Below are 16,344 nucleotides of genomic sequence, written 5' to 3' on the forward strand. Positions count from 1 at the left end.
CAGCAGTTTAAACCAGCCTGATCAGGCCTTAAGAAAAAGACATCCAAACACTGTTAATTAATTTACATTTATTAAGTTTGACCATCGTTTTGAATTTTTACTGGTTTTCATATTTTGTATATACACATGAGCATATAAAATACATGTATAAACATCTAGAAAGATACTAAATAGGAACAGCAGTGATAAAGTGGAGCAAAGCATAATTGTTCTTTTTCAAAATGTTTTACAGATTAATGAAAGTTTGAAAAACGGTAAGTTAAGACATCCACAGCAGCTGGAGGAAAGAACATACTTGTGTCTACCATGGGCCCTTTCTAAGAAGAACAGTCAGACCTATCTAAAATGAGGTGGTGTCCTGCAGAGCTGAAGAGGACCCTAGGGTGCATCAGTTTAATCATGCAGTAGATGACACATGCCATAACTGATAGCTCCTGTAACGCCATACTCTAAAAAAGCTACTGCTGGGTGGTCACTACTCATCAAAAGTTGACCCTGAAAAATATGAGCATCAGTAACACACCCATTGCAAATACACTGAAGATCCTCAGGGACACTAGAGGCACATGTCACCACAAGACACTCTGTGACTAGTAAATATAATTGTCAACAGAAAATATTCAAAAACGTATTACTAGTTGTGTTGATACGTGGCTGACAGCAACTATTTGGGATATGTAAATATACAAATATGCAGATCTTCCAACCAGCCACATTTGAGGGTGGTGTCAAAATGGCAAGGTAAGTAAACATGTAAGATCAAGATTATAAAACACTACACGTAAACTTTACCTTGATCAGGCAATAACAATGGTCAAATTGACCTCTGTAGAGATTATAGCTTGTATTCCACTATTGAAAGCCCTTAGTGTGTAAGCAAAAAACAAACAAAAAAAACATGCTATGAAAAAACATTATACAGTATATTATCAGACTTTCTCCTCAATGTACAAACAAAGGCTTGTAGATATATTAAAATGACCTAAATAGTTTCCAAGTCCCTGACCACATATTTGTGTAATTCAGTTCAAATTAATATTGATTTGGTCATCAAACAAAGGCAACATGTTCTACACCAACATTTTACTTTATATATTGTCAATAGGCAGAATATGTGAAAGCTATTAGTGATGGTAAAGCCATTGTGTGCTGCAGCTTTAACGTTTGCACACTGCCAGTCCAAAACCGGTCAGATGACTGATGACTGGTATACAGGTGTTATTGCAAAACACTGTGGTGAATCATGCAGAAGAAGGACTGGTGCTTCAAAACTATGTTACCAAAACAGGTGTGATAAATGTATGCATAATATCAATTGTTTGCTTGGTAGTACCTGCCACAAACAGTCACCGCCCTAACATTGAAGTTAACTGCCCAAATCCAAGACAAAAGCTTTGCAAATAATACAAACAATTCAAAAGTAAACCAAGTAAACAAATAAGGCTTGCAATTAATATTGAGACAAAGAGGCAAAGGTTATATAAAAATAGGCAAGTAAAATGGGTTCCACATACAGTTGAACAAATACCTATTAACATTCAACCAAAAATATCCCCCTCCCCCCTTCAAAGCAACTCTCCCAAAAACACATCAATGTGCTGTATGACTACTACAATGAGTGCATGGGCAGACTACGTGCAGGTAGATAGGTAAGATCATTGGTCTTCCAATCATTGCATTCGGTCTGAACGCGATGATTGGTTGTGTTTATTACAGTCCTGAAATGGTCACAAATATCTGATATTTTTTTGTTTATCGTCAGAGCAATTAATTTATTGATTGCTATCAGGATGTGAAGTTTATTTCTGCAAATATGACAAAAAGTGCTTCTCAAAAACATTATCTACCCTGCATTTATGGTAAAATACAAGAATGTTCCAGTTTCAAGGCAATCCATTGGGTACACCAAGAACCCTACAATGGAAGACTTCTACATCCTGCATCTCCCAATCATATATCATCAATCTCTTTTAAAGTAACAGGTAAAAGCAGATGATAATGTCCCCTTTCCATAACATAAGTTTCTGTGCCATAGGGCTATGTAAAAGTGGACAAATAATCTCTTTTTCATAGACATATAAACCAAAACAGTCTAAAATGGACTTATCAAACACAAAGTTAATACAGAGCACAAATCTAATTGATTTTCTTCAAGTTCGTTTTTCTTAACCAAAAATTTTACGATTCCCTCCTGGTTGTATGCATTGTTTCCTGGTGAATATTTGAAAATACTAGCAGAAACCCTGAGTAAATGATGGACCAGCTAGATGTAGTAGATTACCTTTTTTTTTTTTTTACAAATGACACGTCTATTTTCTGTCCATCACACTGATAAGGCTGCTAGGTCTTTCTTTCCATCTGGGATCAATCTACACCACTAAGTAGTCAAAACAGTCAATTAACACTTAGTTGTGCACATTACTGGTGTGTGTAGAAAGAAGGAAGCTGACTTCATCAGCCTACCATGATGTTCCTAAGAAAGTTCCTCTAGATTGTGATGTGTTTTATGTGTTTATATCAAAATAATAATCATGTTTTTGACAAGATCTTAAGGATTGCAGTCTCTTTACATTCGAGAACCTTGTTCTTGAAGAATCTGAGAAAAAAGTTAGATTAACATAAAAATTATGTATTACATGAAAAGTATAGAGTGAATGCCACAACAATGAGAAGCAGTTAGCTTTCTGGAGTTACAAAGCATGAACAGTAACAGCACAGAAGCAATAGAGAACTTCCATACACCATGGAAGATATATAAGGGAAGGGAAAACCATTAAATATGGAGGAATTTTCATCTAAGCATTGCTCTGCTTAATGACCAATGAGATGCTTGATATAATGGGCACATAGGAAGGGGGAGGCAGGGGAAAGGATGCAGTTAGGGTGTTTGCATGCAAAAAAGCACAACAAAAGTTTTTCAACATCACATTTCATGTTGTGAGACTAGTAAGCGCCATGTAGCAGTATGGAAGCACTCACCTTTGCCTTTTCACTTGGCTCGCTGCTTGTGCCATAACATTGGTTATGCAGTTCTTTGGAGACAACACACAGGAATTCTGCCTGGTCTTCATTTCCATAGTTGTATGAGGAGCCAATACTGACCAACTATGAGAAGAGAAGGGAGAAACAGAGAAAAATAGCCCCTTAACTGTGACCAAAGATGAACATCATGTTTGCTTACAATTAAAGAAAACGTTTCTCAATAATGTATCGGTTCATCAGTTGCTGATTAATGAATGATGTACATAGTACATAGTATTAATGCATAGCAATAATGCCTTACGTTAGAGACGTTGAATGGCTGTATTCTAACAAGTCTATACCGTGTTGCAGTTCTCCCTTTTCACAAATGAGGCCATGTGCAGAATGCTTGGCATTCTGTCACCTTGCTGTCTCCCAAAAAAGGAAATGTGTGAGTGGCAAGAGCCAGGACAGCCATTCCTACTATCAGAGCAAGACCGAGTCTTGAATGGTTCCAGGATCAAAAATTGCAATTTCTTGTCTCTTCACATGGTCTGACAATTTTAAGACTTGAAAATAACTTAAATCAAAGCATTTTTACTCTGGCTATAAAAGTTTTCGATACAAATACTAATGATGTGTAGATTATGTGTCATTGAAGTGTTAAGTCTACATTAAAGCACCAAATACAAACACCGGACATTGCATCTTTATCCTCTAGGCCTACCTGTTCAAACTTCCATCCGTCTGACATGGTAGAAACCATTTGTGTTAATTCTTCTTCTTGGCACTGCAATACTCTGTAGACATGCTTTACTGGAAGCTGTGTGAAAAATAATCCAATCATTAAGACCTATACCTAAGTTCCAGGTACATTTATTGTGCGTCTTCTTCTCATATAATGTATATTTCTTTATTTCTTTCTTATTATTTTCCCGTCGTTGCCCCCGCGACCCGATCCCCGGACAAGCGGAAGATGACGAGACGAGACGAGATTATTTTCCCACCCACATAGTTATATTAGCCAGTTTTCCAAAAATACTTTTCAAGCTTATTTACGTTGTTGGTGGGCATATTCTCAGTTTACAGATGGTACTGTTTGAATCGCAATTCCAGCTAAGATACTGCCAGAGTGACAATGTTGTTAGTACCAGCTTGTTTCAAAGGTAGTTTCTTTATTAATGAAATGCAACATGTGCTTAAAAATATCCCTAGAAGGGAAAAACTTACGGGACGTTTAAGTCATAATATAGGTTAGGATGTATAGAATTTCCCAATTTTTCAGTTTTGATTGCAGATGTTTAAACAAACATGCAAGGCTGCCACACATCACTCCCCGTTAATTGAGGGGAGTTTCTTACAGTTGGAAAGTTTCTACCTCCTATTCCTGTTATTTTGCAACATTTTAAGAAATACCATATTCACAAGAAACCTAACAGAAGTGCACCACAGTGGCACAAACAGAGATCCTCCACAATACAACATCTGTTAACATTTGGGAGAACTGTAAGAAGTCCTTGATTACTCCTTGAAGAAGACTAAAATCTTTCTTTTTTTATACAGATATTTTCTAATTCCTCATTTTAAAGAAATGGGGACGTTGTGGTATCAGCAATGCAGGACTTACCTGCGCAATTCTGCAGTCCCTCTCTCTGATTTTGTCTTTAACTAGCTTGATCAAAGAGGTAATATTGTAGAATTCTGCCTCTTCCAGTACTCCTTCGGGAACAAAACTATACATGAACAGATCCTGAAAGTGTTTTAAATAAGCATCTGAAACTAATGAGGGAATCATTTAACATGTTCTAAGTGAATACAAGCATCATAAATAAAAAGGAGATTGATCGGCAACACAGAAACAACAACAGAACACGTATCTGATGGTGACATGAAAGACAGGCTCAAACACATCTATGAACAATCAAGGACATTCTCATCATACCTTCCTCTGCAAGGCCTCTATTGAGCACCAATTTCCCATGCCTTAGATAGTTGAGCACTGGACCGAAGTAAGTTGGGTCTCTGTCTATTAAATATGCACCCGTCTCATCCTGAGGAATAAAAATAAAATAAAAATTAAAGAATATTAACGAGAAAGGAGTTCATACAATATTACGAGGACAATCTGTGCTTGGTCTAAACTTTCCCTTCCAAAACTGTTGATTAATGCTATAGGTTTAAGTTGTTACAAGGTTGATGGGAGAAGAAAACACTTGATCATGTAGCTGACATACAGATCAACCATGTAAGTGTGTATGTGTGATGTTGTTTCACAAAGGTAGCCATAAAGAGCTATTTATGGTATAGGAACTATGTTTTCTATGCATGAGGGGGTGTTTACATGTTACTACAAAAAGGATTCTAGAAGGTGGAAGCAGAGCCCACAGACTCCAATCAGATTTCTTTGTTCCTTCTTCTAAGAGACTGACTTTCCAGCTGATGTTCAATTTGCGCTGGTGTTAGGATTTAAGGGATGTTGAAGTTATTGGCTAGAAGTCAACTTTCTACTTTACACATTGATACCTTGTAGGCACCAGCATTACAGGTAAGTGCCGGAAGTGCCATAATTACACGGAACATTGTGGCTGGATGATCTGTTGTTTAGGATCCTTTGCCAAGGCCCTGGAAGTAATATGAGCCTGTTTCTAGAGCTTGGCCCAGACATAGTTGAGTGGCTAATGCCCACAGTTCCCCAAGGGACAACATGGAGCACTGACATTAAGAGGTCTCATTATCTCCCAAGAATCCCCACTGCGAGCTAGATTCAACACCCCAACACCTTCATTAGCTAGAATCAATACAGAAACCTACATTTCTTTGCCACCAAAATCTAAACTTCGGAATTACTTTCTGCTTATGCATGAAACATTTTCCACTCATTCTGAACCTTCTGCTGGGCATTTATTACTCCTCTATGTCCAAATGTTATTAGTATCCGTGCAACACGATTTGTGAAATTCTTTGCTGACTTGTAAATGTCATCCTTCAGTTAAATGATGCATGATGACCTTTTGTGAAATATATAGGACGGTCAAAAACACAATTTCTCGTGTATATAATCACATTTTGACCAGAACAGGGCACCTAACCCCTACCGATGGAAAAGTAGTTTGGAGGCACACTTTTTGAGTCCAAGTGAAACATCTGACAGTAAAGATAAATCATGCTCATCATGGCTGTTAATTTATTATTAATAACTGGTCAACAGACTATATGACTACTGGTAAATTACAAAGCTGTGTTTTATTGTGAACATTACGTAAGTTGTTTGAAATGTCCATCATGAAACAATTCTATGATGATCGAGCTAACTACTGCTGGCTGTTAGCTAGCCTCTTCTAGAAAAGCAGAGGCTAGGCTATGTTAGCTAGCCAGCTAAAAAGTGAAGACTGGCTCACTGACGGTTTCAGCCAGCTGGACTATTGTGCATGGCTAACTATGAAACTCTAATTACCTAGCCAGTTACCCACAACAACTGTTATGTTAACATTACCTTGTCAGAGTCGAGGTCGGGGTCTGCCTGGCATAGTCGATACAAGAACGATTTGGGGTCTCTGCACAGCGTTTGTCTCGTGGTGAGGAAGTACGTTCCACCAACATTCAGTCGAACCCATTTGGATGCTCCAATTCCAGGTGAATGCGTTATTTCTCCTGCAGACGGGGCGGGACACCTCCGTCCAACTGAGCCGCTGAGGTCAGGGCTCTTCTCCGCCATCCCTTCTCCCCCACTACACTGCAGCTACTCGTAGCTTGCAGGACCTCATAGAAACAGGAAGTATTCTGGTGGTCCAAGACAGCTCTTGGCTCGTGAGCAAACTGACTAAAGCCACACCTCCCCGTCCCAGCCAGGATACAAGAGAAAATATGTAATCTAAGCATATTCCGCAACACTGTATTGCGCACTGTATTTCCACTTTTAGTGCGAATATACATATGAGTCCTGACTGTGCTCATGTGAACACACTTTATTACATTTTTGTTTTTTTATTAAATTATCAAAATGTTTATTTAACGGTTAGGCTTACTCTGTCAAGTGAAATAAAACCAACAACAAGGACAAGTACAAGCCTTCGGAGATAATGTGTACAACAACTCCACTAATATTACGAATGGACAAAATAAGTAAAATAACATTCAAAAAAGGACAACGAATCAATTGAGCCCTGTGCTAAATGGAAATAGGCCCGTACAAAAGTTATGAAAGTAAACTAGAGCTACTACAGACTTGTCTACTTTCCTGTCTACTTTTCCTAACCCTAACCCAAACTGATAAATACAGACCAGTCATCCACTTTTACATTTCATCTAAATAAAATAATTATAGTGCTTTGACCGGCTGGATAAAAAATACAATATAAACATAGTACAGACAGCCCATCAATGAGAACCACAACTGAAGAAGAAATACATTGTGAAAACACTTCCAAATATGACATAAAGTAAAGGAACGATTTAACAAATAAGACATATTTCTCCCTTTTTAGTTCATTTCATGTGTTTACACATCCTTTGCAAACACATCTTCATGCCATCAACCTGATAGACCACATTCTTAGTTATGAAATGAGAGACTGCAGCTTACCACGATTTGCACATGAACACACCGCCGGAATGACACTCTGGAATAATGTTAAGGATGTTGTAACCCTCACAGTGGCATTTCGAGTGATAGGGGAGTCTCTGGCCATGGGCTAACAGGATTGAGCATCAATTCTTCACATCCAGACTCAACTTTACTAGCTGCTTCAAACTTCGGAGGCAAGGGGGCATCGGAGGCATAACGTAACTCTAGGGTTGAACATGGGTCCTGTGTGTGGGAGATGTCCCAAGGACCATTTGTATTAGAAGAGACCCAGTTCATCAAAGAAGCATCAACATAAGGACTCTGATCTTGCAAATGTGTATTTGCTGCTGCTGAAATCCAATGGTCTTCCTTAATAGGTTTACTCTCAATAATCAAAGTGTTTGTTATCTGGACCTCTTCTATTTCATGCATCCCTTTCAAATTCCCTTCTGATGCAAGCCAGTCCTGTGGAGACAATATCATTAAGATGTAAACAGTCTCACACAAGACACATTTTAAATATATAAGACTTATATTGAAAAAACTTTACTTTAAGATTTCCATTATAATCTTTGAAGAGAGGCTGGAAGAAGGGGGATGGGGATGGCACATGTAAGCAAGCTTCAATCTTCACTCTAGGGCACAATGGATTTACATATTATTTGACATTTCATCTCAATAAACACATTCCAGTGCCCTTAAAATATAACATGAAATGATTCTACCAAACAGACTTCACCTTCTGATGGGAATGTATAAGCTGTATAAGATCAGACCTGCAACGACCAAACACACTGGCAATGCTAACTTGAGGAACCCCCTTGATGCTGCAAAAAGAAACACAGATCTGCAAAGACACAACAAATACATGTGCAGGGAAGGGACAGCTGTGTGTAGGTGAGCAGTATGTTGTACTGTATGTCAAATGGAATATTGTGACAAAAGGATCATGTTCACAGAAGAAAAAGAACACGTTTACTTTACCCTGTTTTGCACTGGTTTTTAGGCGTATCATTATACTCCACTCACTCTTCTCTCCTTTATACCATTTTGAATATAACATTTCAGATCTCACTTTAACAAGGTATTCTTGGTCTGGATCAAGTTTGGATGCGTTCATTAAGAAAAAAGTGTTGTACACACTAAATTCCTGAAAAGAAAAGGTTATCAAAGTTGACAAAAAAAACTGTACTTCAAAACAATATTTGACCTCTTGCTGTATAACGTTTTACCTTATGTATCTCATTGTCAACATATTTTTGTATGGATATCTGGTACTTCAGTTGTGTTATGTGGTTTTCATAGCCACTTGTCCAGGAAATGTTGTAGCTATCAGGTTTGCTCTGGACTTTGAGATCAGTTGGGGCAGTTGGTTTAACTGAACACAAAGAGTTTGTTATACATTAAATGATCAAAACATGGAAAATGGTATGGTGTACTGGTGAATCACATCACTAAGACCTTTGTATTAGTTAGACATTCACCCCCACTCCCACATGAACAGAACAATTTATCTATGAATAACAATGTATTATCCTCATAAGTAACTCACCATTAGCTGAAGGCCAAAATGTTGTTACATTTTTATAACACTCAGAGTCATAACAAAGCATTACGTTGAAATGGTCAGATGCTCTGAATCCGCGCTTTGTTTTATTTACAATCACAAATGTGCAATTGTAATGATGATCCCCTATTTTTACAAGTGGACATTTAAACATGCTGTAGAGAAAAGATTAAAGGGGATTCAAATAAGCTGTATCAAGATGGCAAGCAAGTCAGTTTTAAGATTTAAATAGTCAGATATTACCATCAGTGCTGCTAAAATTGTCTAACTCCTTAAGAATAATTTATGCAAACAAAGAACTGTAACAATCTCTTGTCTTCTCAATTTAAAATAAAATGACACACGATTATGATAATAAAGAACTCAGGTGAGAAATATAATGGTAATCTAAACAAAACTTACCAATGCACCTCTTTATCATTAATCCATTTGAAATCCAGCCAGTACTGGATGGTAACTGTTGTGTCTCTTTTCAAAATACAGTTAATTGTAAACTTATAATCTGTTGTACAGCTAAGTCCATTTATTGGATCTGTAAGTATTAAGAAAAGTCTAGTTACACACTAGTTACATGTACATTTTGCACTTGGATATGAATTGATCTTATTTCTAATTTATGAATTTACCTTTATCAGTAGTACCCCCTGACAAATGAATAATTTTGCAGAATTCACACAGGATCAGCAAAGACTTCCAATTAACATGCATCTGTGGAGATGAACAACAAAACTGTTCTTTCATAAAGGTATTCAAGGCCAGTCTTGACTTTCATCATGTAAAAACCGCAACATTTCTTACCTTGTTTGTGTTGAAATTCAGTTTGCATGTATATACTGCCCAATCAAATTGACATTAATGACAAATGAATTAACAATACAGATAGGACTGAAAGTTCATATATTGTGTAATTCAGTGATAAAGTAAAGCACTACCTTGTTCCTTTTCATGCAGTAGATATACTAAAGAGCAGTGTGTGAAACCAGAGCCAGACTAAAATGCACCACCAAAGTATGGTCATATTATCACATTTAAGATTGTATCGTATTCTTTTTATCCATGCACGGCATGTGGCAGGCAGTTTAGTGATAATAGTGAAACTCAAGTGTTTGCGTGATACTGTCTAGAGATAAACAGATATAATCGGTACTTTCATTGTCACAAACTCACCAACACATATCTTTTCATTTGTAAAGCTGAATTGTATGTTGAATTTGCGTGAAACAATTGGAATATGCACACACATGTCCCTATCAAACATTAATACATAAAAGCATGCTAAGAACCCAACATCAACAAAAATATGTATTTTTTAATCTTTGTATCAAATACGAAACACTACAATATCCTAATATACCAAATGTTGCACTATAGATAATGTTAAACAATTTGACAAAAGATGAATAACAATAGAAAAACATTATTTGGTTCACACAAGCAGTTACAAAGTCAATAAAACAATTATATACAAAACAATAGTCTTCATTATATTGGATTGATTTTTATCTCTTCAGCTCAGAGGGGCTTATGGGGTGGATGTACTGTGCTTCTGTGGGTTGTCAGGATCTCCCTCCACGGTGTTGCAAATCATCCATTGCTTGACGTAGTTTGAGCTTTCTGCTCCACTCAGTAAAGAGGAGTTCATTTGCTCCACATTATCAAAGTCTGAGTTCATTGGGGGGCCGCAATCTGACTCCATAAAGCCACTATCAATGGTGTCCAAGTCCACCCTGGGATAGCCATCATCCGACGGTTCATTTGAGCAGAAGGAATCCAGTGAAATTTGCTCAGGTTCAATGTGTTGGGCTTGTGGCTGCCACTCCACAGCTAGTGAACAAATCGATGACCTTCTTCCTTTCTGTACAGATAACCTTTCTTCGTTATCCATATTGCAATCCGTTGAAGTTTTAAACTTACTGCCTAAACCATTTGTGCTGCCTCCAAATGTGGCCTCCTCCTCCCCGGATGTGGTCACAGTATGGATAGAGATGTGACCAGCTGAGTGACCAGTGCTGTGCCCGCTTCCCCCACTGAAGTAGAGTAACGAGGAACTGTGGGGTGCCAGACCGAGTAGGGAGGCGATACCGTGTCTACCGTTTCCCTGGTTGTCCTCACTGATTCTCTCTTTTATGTTCCCACAGGTCAGCATGATGACTTCCAACTGCTTCACGGGCATCTCTTGAACAGGTGTGTTCATCATCAAGTGGTCAGACTCACTGAAGATCGGTCTGACCCATTTCTGCGACAAACAGAATGAATCATAATTCATATGGGTGCAGTAAGGTCTACGATGTCTAAGAGACATTGCTAGCAAGCTGTAATGAACAAGTACATCATTGTAATTTTGTGTGTGCTTTGTATTAAAACTGTGCATCAAACATTGTGCCTTCAATAAAGGATATCCTATTGCACAACCCTGAGCACTGACACCAGTTGAGCAAGATAAGGCCCACAGATATGCACGGAACATTTTTTCAAAGTCAATGCCACATCCGATGAAACAGAGCTTCCGCTGAAGTCAATCACAGCTTTTTCTCTAAATATGAGATATATATTTATAAAATATGTGAACCCCCTAAAAACAATTAAATTAAGTCCTTCATGCCCATGAAAACAACATTTTCCTGTTATCACACTTTCACCAAAAAAGCAACAGACTGAGCAATAAAATATGGTTTGATGTATTGAACTATGTGCTGTTTGTTAGGTGCAACTCTTTCTTTGAGTGACTAATATATTTTCTAGTTCTCAGGCTTTGGCTATGTTTGGCTGTGAACTTCAGCTCTCTCTGCTGGATATTTGTGTAATTGCATATAAACAGTGGCAGGGTGATTTTAAATCACTGGTATTGTGCTACATTGCATGTCCTTGAGCCCTAAGCCATACATCTGTCAAATTTCAACTTCATACAATGACCAGTTCTTGAGATAATTGAGCCACAGACTGATAGGCACACACACACAGACATAGATTTTTGTTCGTAGTTAGTTTGTTACCTTGTTTTAAATGTTTTGAATGATTTGCGAGAAATGACTGTCCAGAAAGAAAGGAATCCGATGGATGCATTGCTCCCCTATTTTGTTTACAGTTTGGGGTAGGAATATATTGCTAGATCAAGGACAGCTTTAGCAGCTCTGCCTCCAGGTCTCGCAGCTTGTAATATATACTTTTGATTAACTCATGGCTTCATAACAAACATTTAAGAAACTGGCAGGGCTGGACAACTTACTTGATACCATGCAAACAGATGCAAATAAAAGGAACAATTACTCATGTGTGTTTGTGGGACAAAGCTGAACATAAGAGCTTTGCAGCATTGGCCCAAAAGTTCCAAAGAAAGAAAAAAGTGTAGTTGCTCTGCTGACCAGTACTGTATATCTGTGGATGGACAAAGTTCCAGTTTTCGGGTGGATGAAGCTCAAAGCTTTGATGTCCTGTATTGACAAGCATGTAGAGAACTTGGAACTTCATACCAAAAAGATTTTTAAGTGATTGTATGAAGATCTTCATAGAAGGTTATTTGAGCAAATAGTTACATACTGTGAGCATGCACACACAAAGACTTTAAAAGAAAAAAAGGTGGGGTGGTACTTCTGAAGGGATCAGTTCTGCGCTAGAATCAGAGCTAGTGATTACTCCCACCCTCCAGTAATTGTGCTAAACTAACAAGAACTTTACTTTTAGCTAAGACAAAAACAGGTTTTAAGTCTTGATGTATTTTTGTCAAGACTTTCGGATGGAAACCCCCCTAGGCTATATTTAAACTGGAAACAGGAAAGTGTTTGTTTCATTGCATGGTATTTTCCATCAAGGGGGTCAACTGCACTACTAATGTATGCTTGTCATTTAATGATCCTCCCACAGCCTGTTTGAGTTTAAAAACACTTGTTTAAGCACCTGCAAAACTGAAGGATTTCATTTCATTTCCTCATCTTAATCGCTGGGACTTACACTGTCGTGGTTGTTTCTGTTTTACATATTTCTGTTTTGACTTACTTTGAAATCCCCATCATATGTATGGTAGAGTGGCTGGAAAAATGCATCTGGCTTTGGGATGTATTTCATTGTAAACCAAGATCTGTAAAAAAAAGAAAAGAGAATGTCATGTTGTTTCAAACATTGTAAAGAAATGGTGCACTAAAGTGACATTGCTATTAGCATTGTCATTATTTACGTAAACGTATTTAATCACTTGATTAAACAAAGAATATTTAAGAAGCTTTATGAAGCTATATGTACTTGATTCTGTTCCAGCTATGCTATCTGAACCCTTTGTACTTTAAGCACATTTGCATCAATAGTGTATCTTGCTTCTGCAGTGCTTCCTGTGTCAGCTTGCCCTTTGACTGACATGCACTTTTGCATGCACAGTAACACATCTGTGGGGTTTTTGTTAACGTGGGAGGAAATGCCAGGAAAGTATCTCCTAACAGATTCTGTAAAAACATAGCAGTTGATCATATCATTTACTGGTATGAATAGACATGAGCCCAAAAATGAACATGTCAAATAACCTCTGTTAAAAAACATCTGACAAAAGCTGGAACACTTCTTCTAATGTATTAGCTTGACCCTAACAGAATATTTTGTCTGATCAATTTTATAGCCCAGCCAGCCTATTGAAAGTTTGTTTAACCAAGTAAAAAAAGAAATACTTACGGTTTTCTGTAGTAAATTATGCCAAGGACACCAAGAACCAACACAAATGATAGCATCAGGCTCCACCATAATATATCACCTCCTAAAAAAGATGGACACGGTATTAATGTTACAACAATGAGGATAAACGAAACTTCTGCTATTATCAAACTGATTATCTTAACATTTGTATTTACTTTTCATGTAAATAATGTGTGCTGTGAGTGTATGTTTATCCAGTTCTGTGGTAGAACTCCATTCACTCCAGGGGCCTTTGTGAATAGAATTAGGTCCAACTTTAGCCTGTACATCCACCATGCATTCAGCCTGTTGTGGCAACTGTATGTAGTTTATAGTTAAGTACTTCTGGTCCTCTCTTATAGTATAGTGTATGGGATCCTGTCAGGATGGATAATAAACACAACATGCAGGCATTAAAAACAGCATACTGTTCCAATGGAAATATAAATGTCATATATTTTTTTGTTCAGCTGTAGTGCAGTCAGGCCTGTCATCAGGGAGGGTCCAAGGGTACAGATGTTCCCAGGCCCAGGACCCAGAACCCGGGAAGGGCCATGCTAAGTAAAGTTGCATCCCCTCGCCCTTCCTCCCATTGATAAGTTAACTCTCTTTTGGAAGTCGCTTTGGATAAAAGCGTCTGCTAAATGCATAAATGTAAATGTAACTCGCACTTGCACCCTCTTCTCCACCCCCCACCCCTGTATATGAGGGGCCCAGTTGGGAAAAAGTTGTCCCCCCTTCCACAATTACTAATGGCTGGCCTGAGTGCAGTGGAACCAATTCTCTAAAGGTGTAAATCCGGCCTATGTGGCCCTCCAGAACTTTTGCCATTAGACCAGGGGGTGATTCCAGTAACAATCATTCGTTAAGGTTTCAGTCGTTAAACAATGTTTACCTTTAGGGGGTCATCTTTTGTCCTAATTCGCACTCTGTACATTAAGTTTTCAAGTTGATCATCTGTCTCCCAAGTGATATTGTAGCTTTCTTTGGTCTCTGTCGCATGCACATTAAATGGCTGTTGGGGTTTCACTATGGGGCAGAATTAATGATCAATGATTGAGGATTATGTGGGAAAGTTCAATTACATAATTAAAATCAAGTACCAAATCCCAGATTTGTAAAGTGGAACGAGTCTGTTAATGGCATATTTAAAAAGGAAACATCAAAAGTGAAGAATATTGTGTTGCTCCTGAGAAAAAATAATCATATTGATACTATTTTTTCATCTTAAACAACTTAAGGGAAAGTACCAACTACTTTACCATTTCACTCACCCATATCCTCTAGATTCCAAAACAAATCATTTGTACAAGCGGGCATTACATTTAGCTTCTCTGAATATTTTATTTTTGAACTGCAGCGTGTTCCAAGGGATGCGTATAGATAGAAATCCTTTGGTCGTATTAAGCACCAGCCTTGCGAGGATATCATTTCACAGCTGCCATTGATTTCCCCTCCATAATCCCTGTATGAGACAAGAGTTATGATTAACAATTCATATTAATTGTTTCTACTTAGACATGAAATGGGGATTCCTTCAGTTAGCTTAAAATTGAGAATTGCTAATAGAGTGAAGCAATTAGCTTGTAATGAGCATGGCCACAATCATAAATGTCAGCTACCTGCACTCAACTTCAAGGGTCAATGGAGATGGTGACATTTCATTGAAGATTATGCCAGACCAGGAGCAGTTCAGCGAGTCATTCCAGTTTGTACAGCAGTTTATAAGACAGATGCTTTCTGCTACAAAAACACGCACAAAGTTTGGACAGTATTACAGTACATAGTTAAACAGTTGACTACCTAGAAATAAATAAATAAATAAATATATATATATATATATATATATATATATATATATATAGGGATTTAAATATGTCCTCTTACCATCTTGAATTAAGCAGGATAGGATCCACAACAAATGAAGAGCTAGTAGTTTAATTGCCATTGGGAAACATATGTTTGTTCTGCTTAATGTATTACAAGGTACCTGCAACCTTAAAATTAATATACATGGTTTATAGATTGTTTTATTGTGCAATACTGTACAGTGTTTAACATATTACCCTTAGAAAAACTCTACATACTATAAGAGGGACTTATTTGATGAAATACTATGAACTCAAAGCAACATTACAATAGATTTTCTAAATGTATCTATAGGATTCCATGACCTTCCATGAAGAACTAGTTCAACAACAGTTTTTTCCAACCTCATTACCATTGTTTTATTAATATTACTTTTTGAATAATTGATTAATTGACTATAAAAGTATTTCTGATAAAAGGTCACAACATCATTAAAAGTGAATAAAAAGTGTTTAAACAACATGAATCTTTAGAAATAAGATATTGTCTTTATCTGACAAACTCACAAACTCATAACTCAGTGTAGAAATGGCAAAATCTTACTTTTTTTGAATGTGGATTCTTCAAACCATCGTCTACTGATTTCATGAAATTAATAAACTCACCCATACCTTTGATACTTTGGGGGACATTACCGTGACGTATGAATTTAAAGCATCATCATCCACCATGTCATTGCAAGGAAGTGGTTTTGAGGCTAAACCCATATAAAATCCTTTTACATACT

At 37.4% G+C, this 16,344-nt stretch overlaps 2 protein-coding genes across 2 annotated transcripts; both read right to left on the reverse strand.

Moving 5' to 3' along the window:
* Positions 1-53: 53 nt before the first annotated feature.
* kctd5a (potassium channel tetramerization domain containing 5a) lies at positions 54-6,735 on the reverse strand. Its single transcript, XM_084677085.1, has 6 exons — positions 6,455-6,735; positions 4,904-5,012; positions 4,589-4,680; positions 3,689-3,784; positions 2,980-3,105; positions 54-2,596 (listed from the first exon to the last, which is right to left on the reverse strand). The coding sequence occupies exons 1-6, from the start codon at positions 6,674-6,676 to the stop codon at positions 2,567-2,569; spliced, it is 675 nt and encodes a 224-aa protein (XP_084533211.1). The 5' UTR covers positions 6,677-6,735; the 3' UTR covers positions 54-2,566.
* A 3,700-nt stretch (positions 6,736-10,435) lies between these two features.
* On the reverse strand, positions 10,436-15,763 carry il21r.1 (interleukin 21 receptor, tandem duplicate 1). Its single transcript, XM_084676833.1, has 8 exons — positions 15,739-15,763; positions 15,371-15,491; positions 15,023-15,213; positions 14,644-14,777; positions 13,925-14,126; positions 13,749-13,830; positions 13,086-13,167; positions 10,436-11,328 (listed from the first exon to the last, which is right to left on the reverse strand). Exons 1-8 carry the CDS (start codon positions 15,761-15,763, stop codon positions 10,615-10,617), a joined length of 1,551 nt encoding a protein of 516 aa, XP_084532959.1. The 3' UTR covers positions 10,436-10,614.
* Positions 15,764-16,344: the final 581 nt, after the last annotated feature.

The sequence above is a fragment of the Hypomesus nipponensis genome, chromosome 17, assembly GCF_054491055.1.
Source record: "Hypomesus nipponensis isolate SF chromosome 17, ASM5449105v1, whole genome shotgun sequence".
Classification (NCBI taxonomy): domain Eukaryota; kingdom Metazoa; phylum Chordata; class Actinopteri; order Osmeriformes; family Osmeridae; genus Hypomesus; species Hypomesus nipponensis.

What these genes read in the sequence shown, in the direction of transcription:
- il21r.1 (XM_084676833.1), bottom strand. Translation starts at nt 15,763, where the DNA reads ATGTATATTAATTTTAAGGTTGCAG. An exon ending in ACCCTTGAAGTTGAGTGCAG is followed by an intron (nt 15,214 to 15,370) that starts GTAGCTGACATT and finishes TGTCTCATACAG; the next exon opens with GGATTATGGAGGGGAAATCA. An exon ending in TTGGAATCTAGAGGATATGG is followed by an intron (nt 14,778 to 15,022) that starts GTGAGTGAAATG and finishes TCTGCCCCATAG; the next exon opens with TGAAACCCCAACAGCCATTT.
- kctd5a (XM_084677085.1), bottom strand. Translation starts at nt 6,676, where the DNA reads ATGGCGGAGAAGAGCCCTGACCTCAGCGGCTCAGTTGGACGGAGGTGT. An exon ending in CCGACCTCGACTCTGACAAG is followed by an intron (nt 5,013 to 6,454) that starts GTAATGTTAACA and finishes TTTATTCCTCAG; the next exon opens with GATGAGACGGGTGCATATTT. An exon ending in TAGAGGCCTTGCAGAGGAAG is followed by an intron (nt 4,681 to 4,903) that starts GTATGATGAGAA and finishes TTGTTCCCGAAG; the next exon opens with GAGTACTGGAAGAGGCAGAA.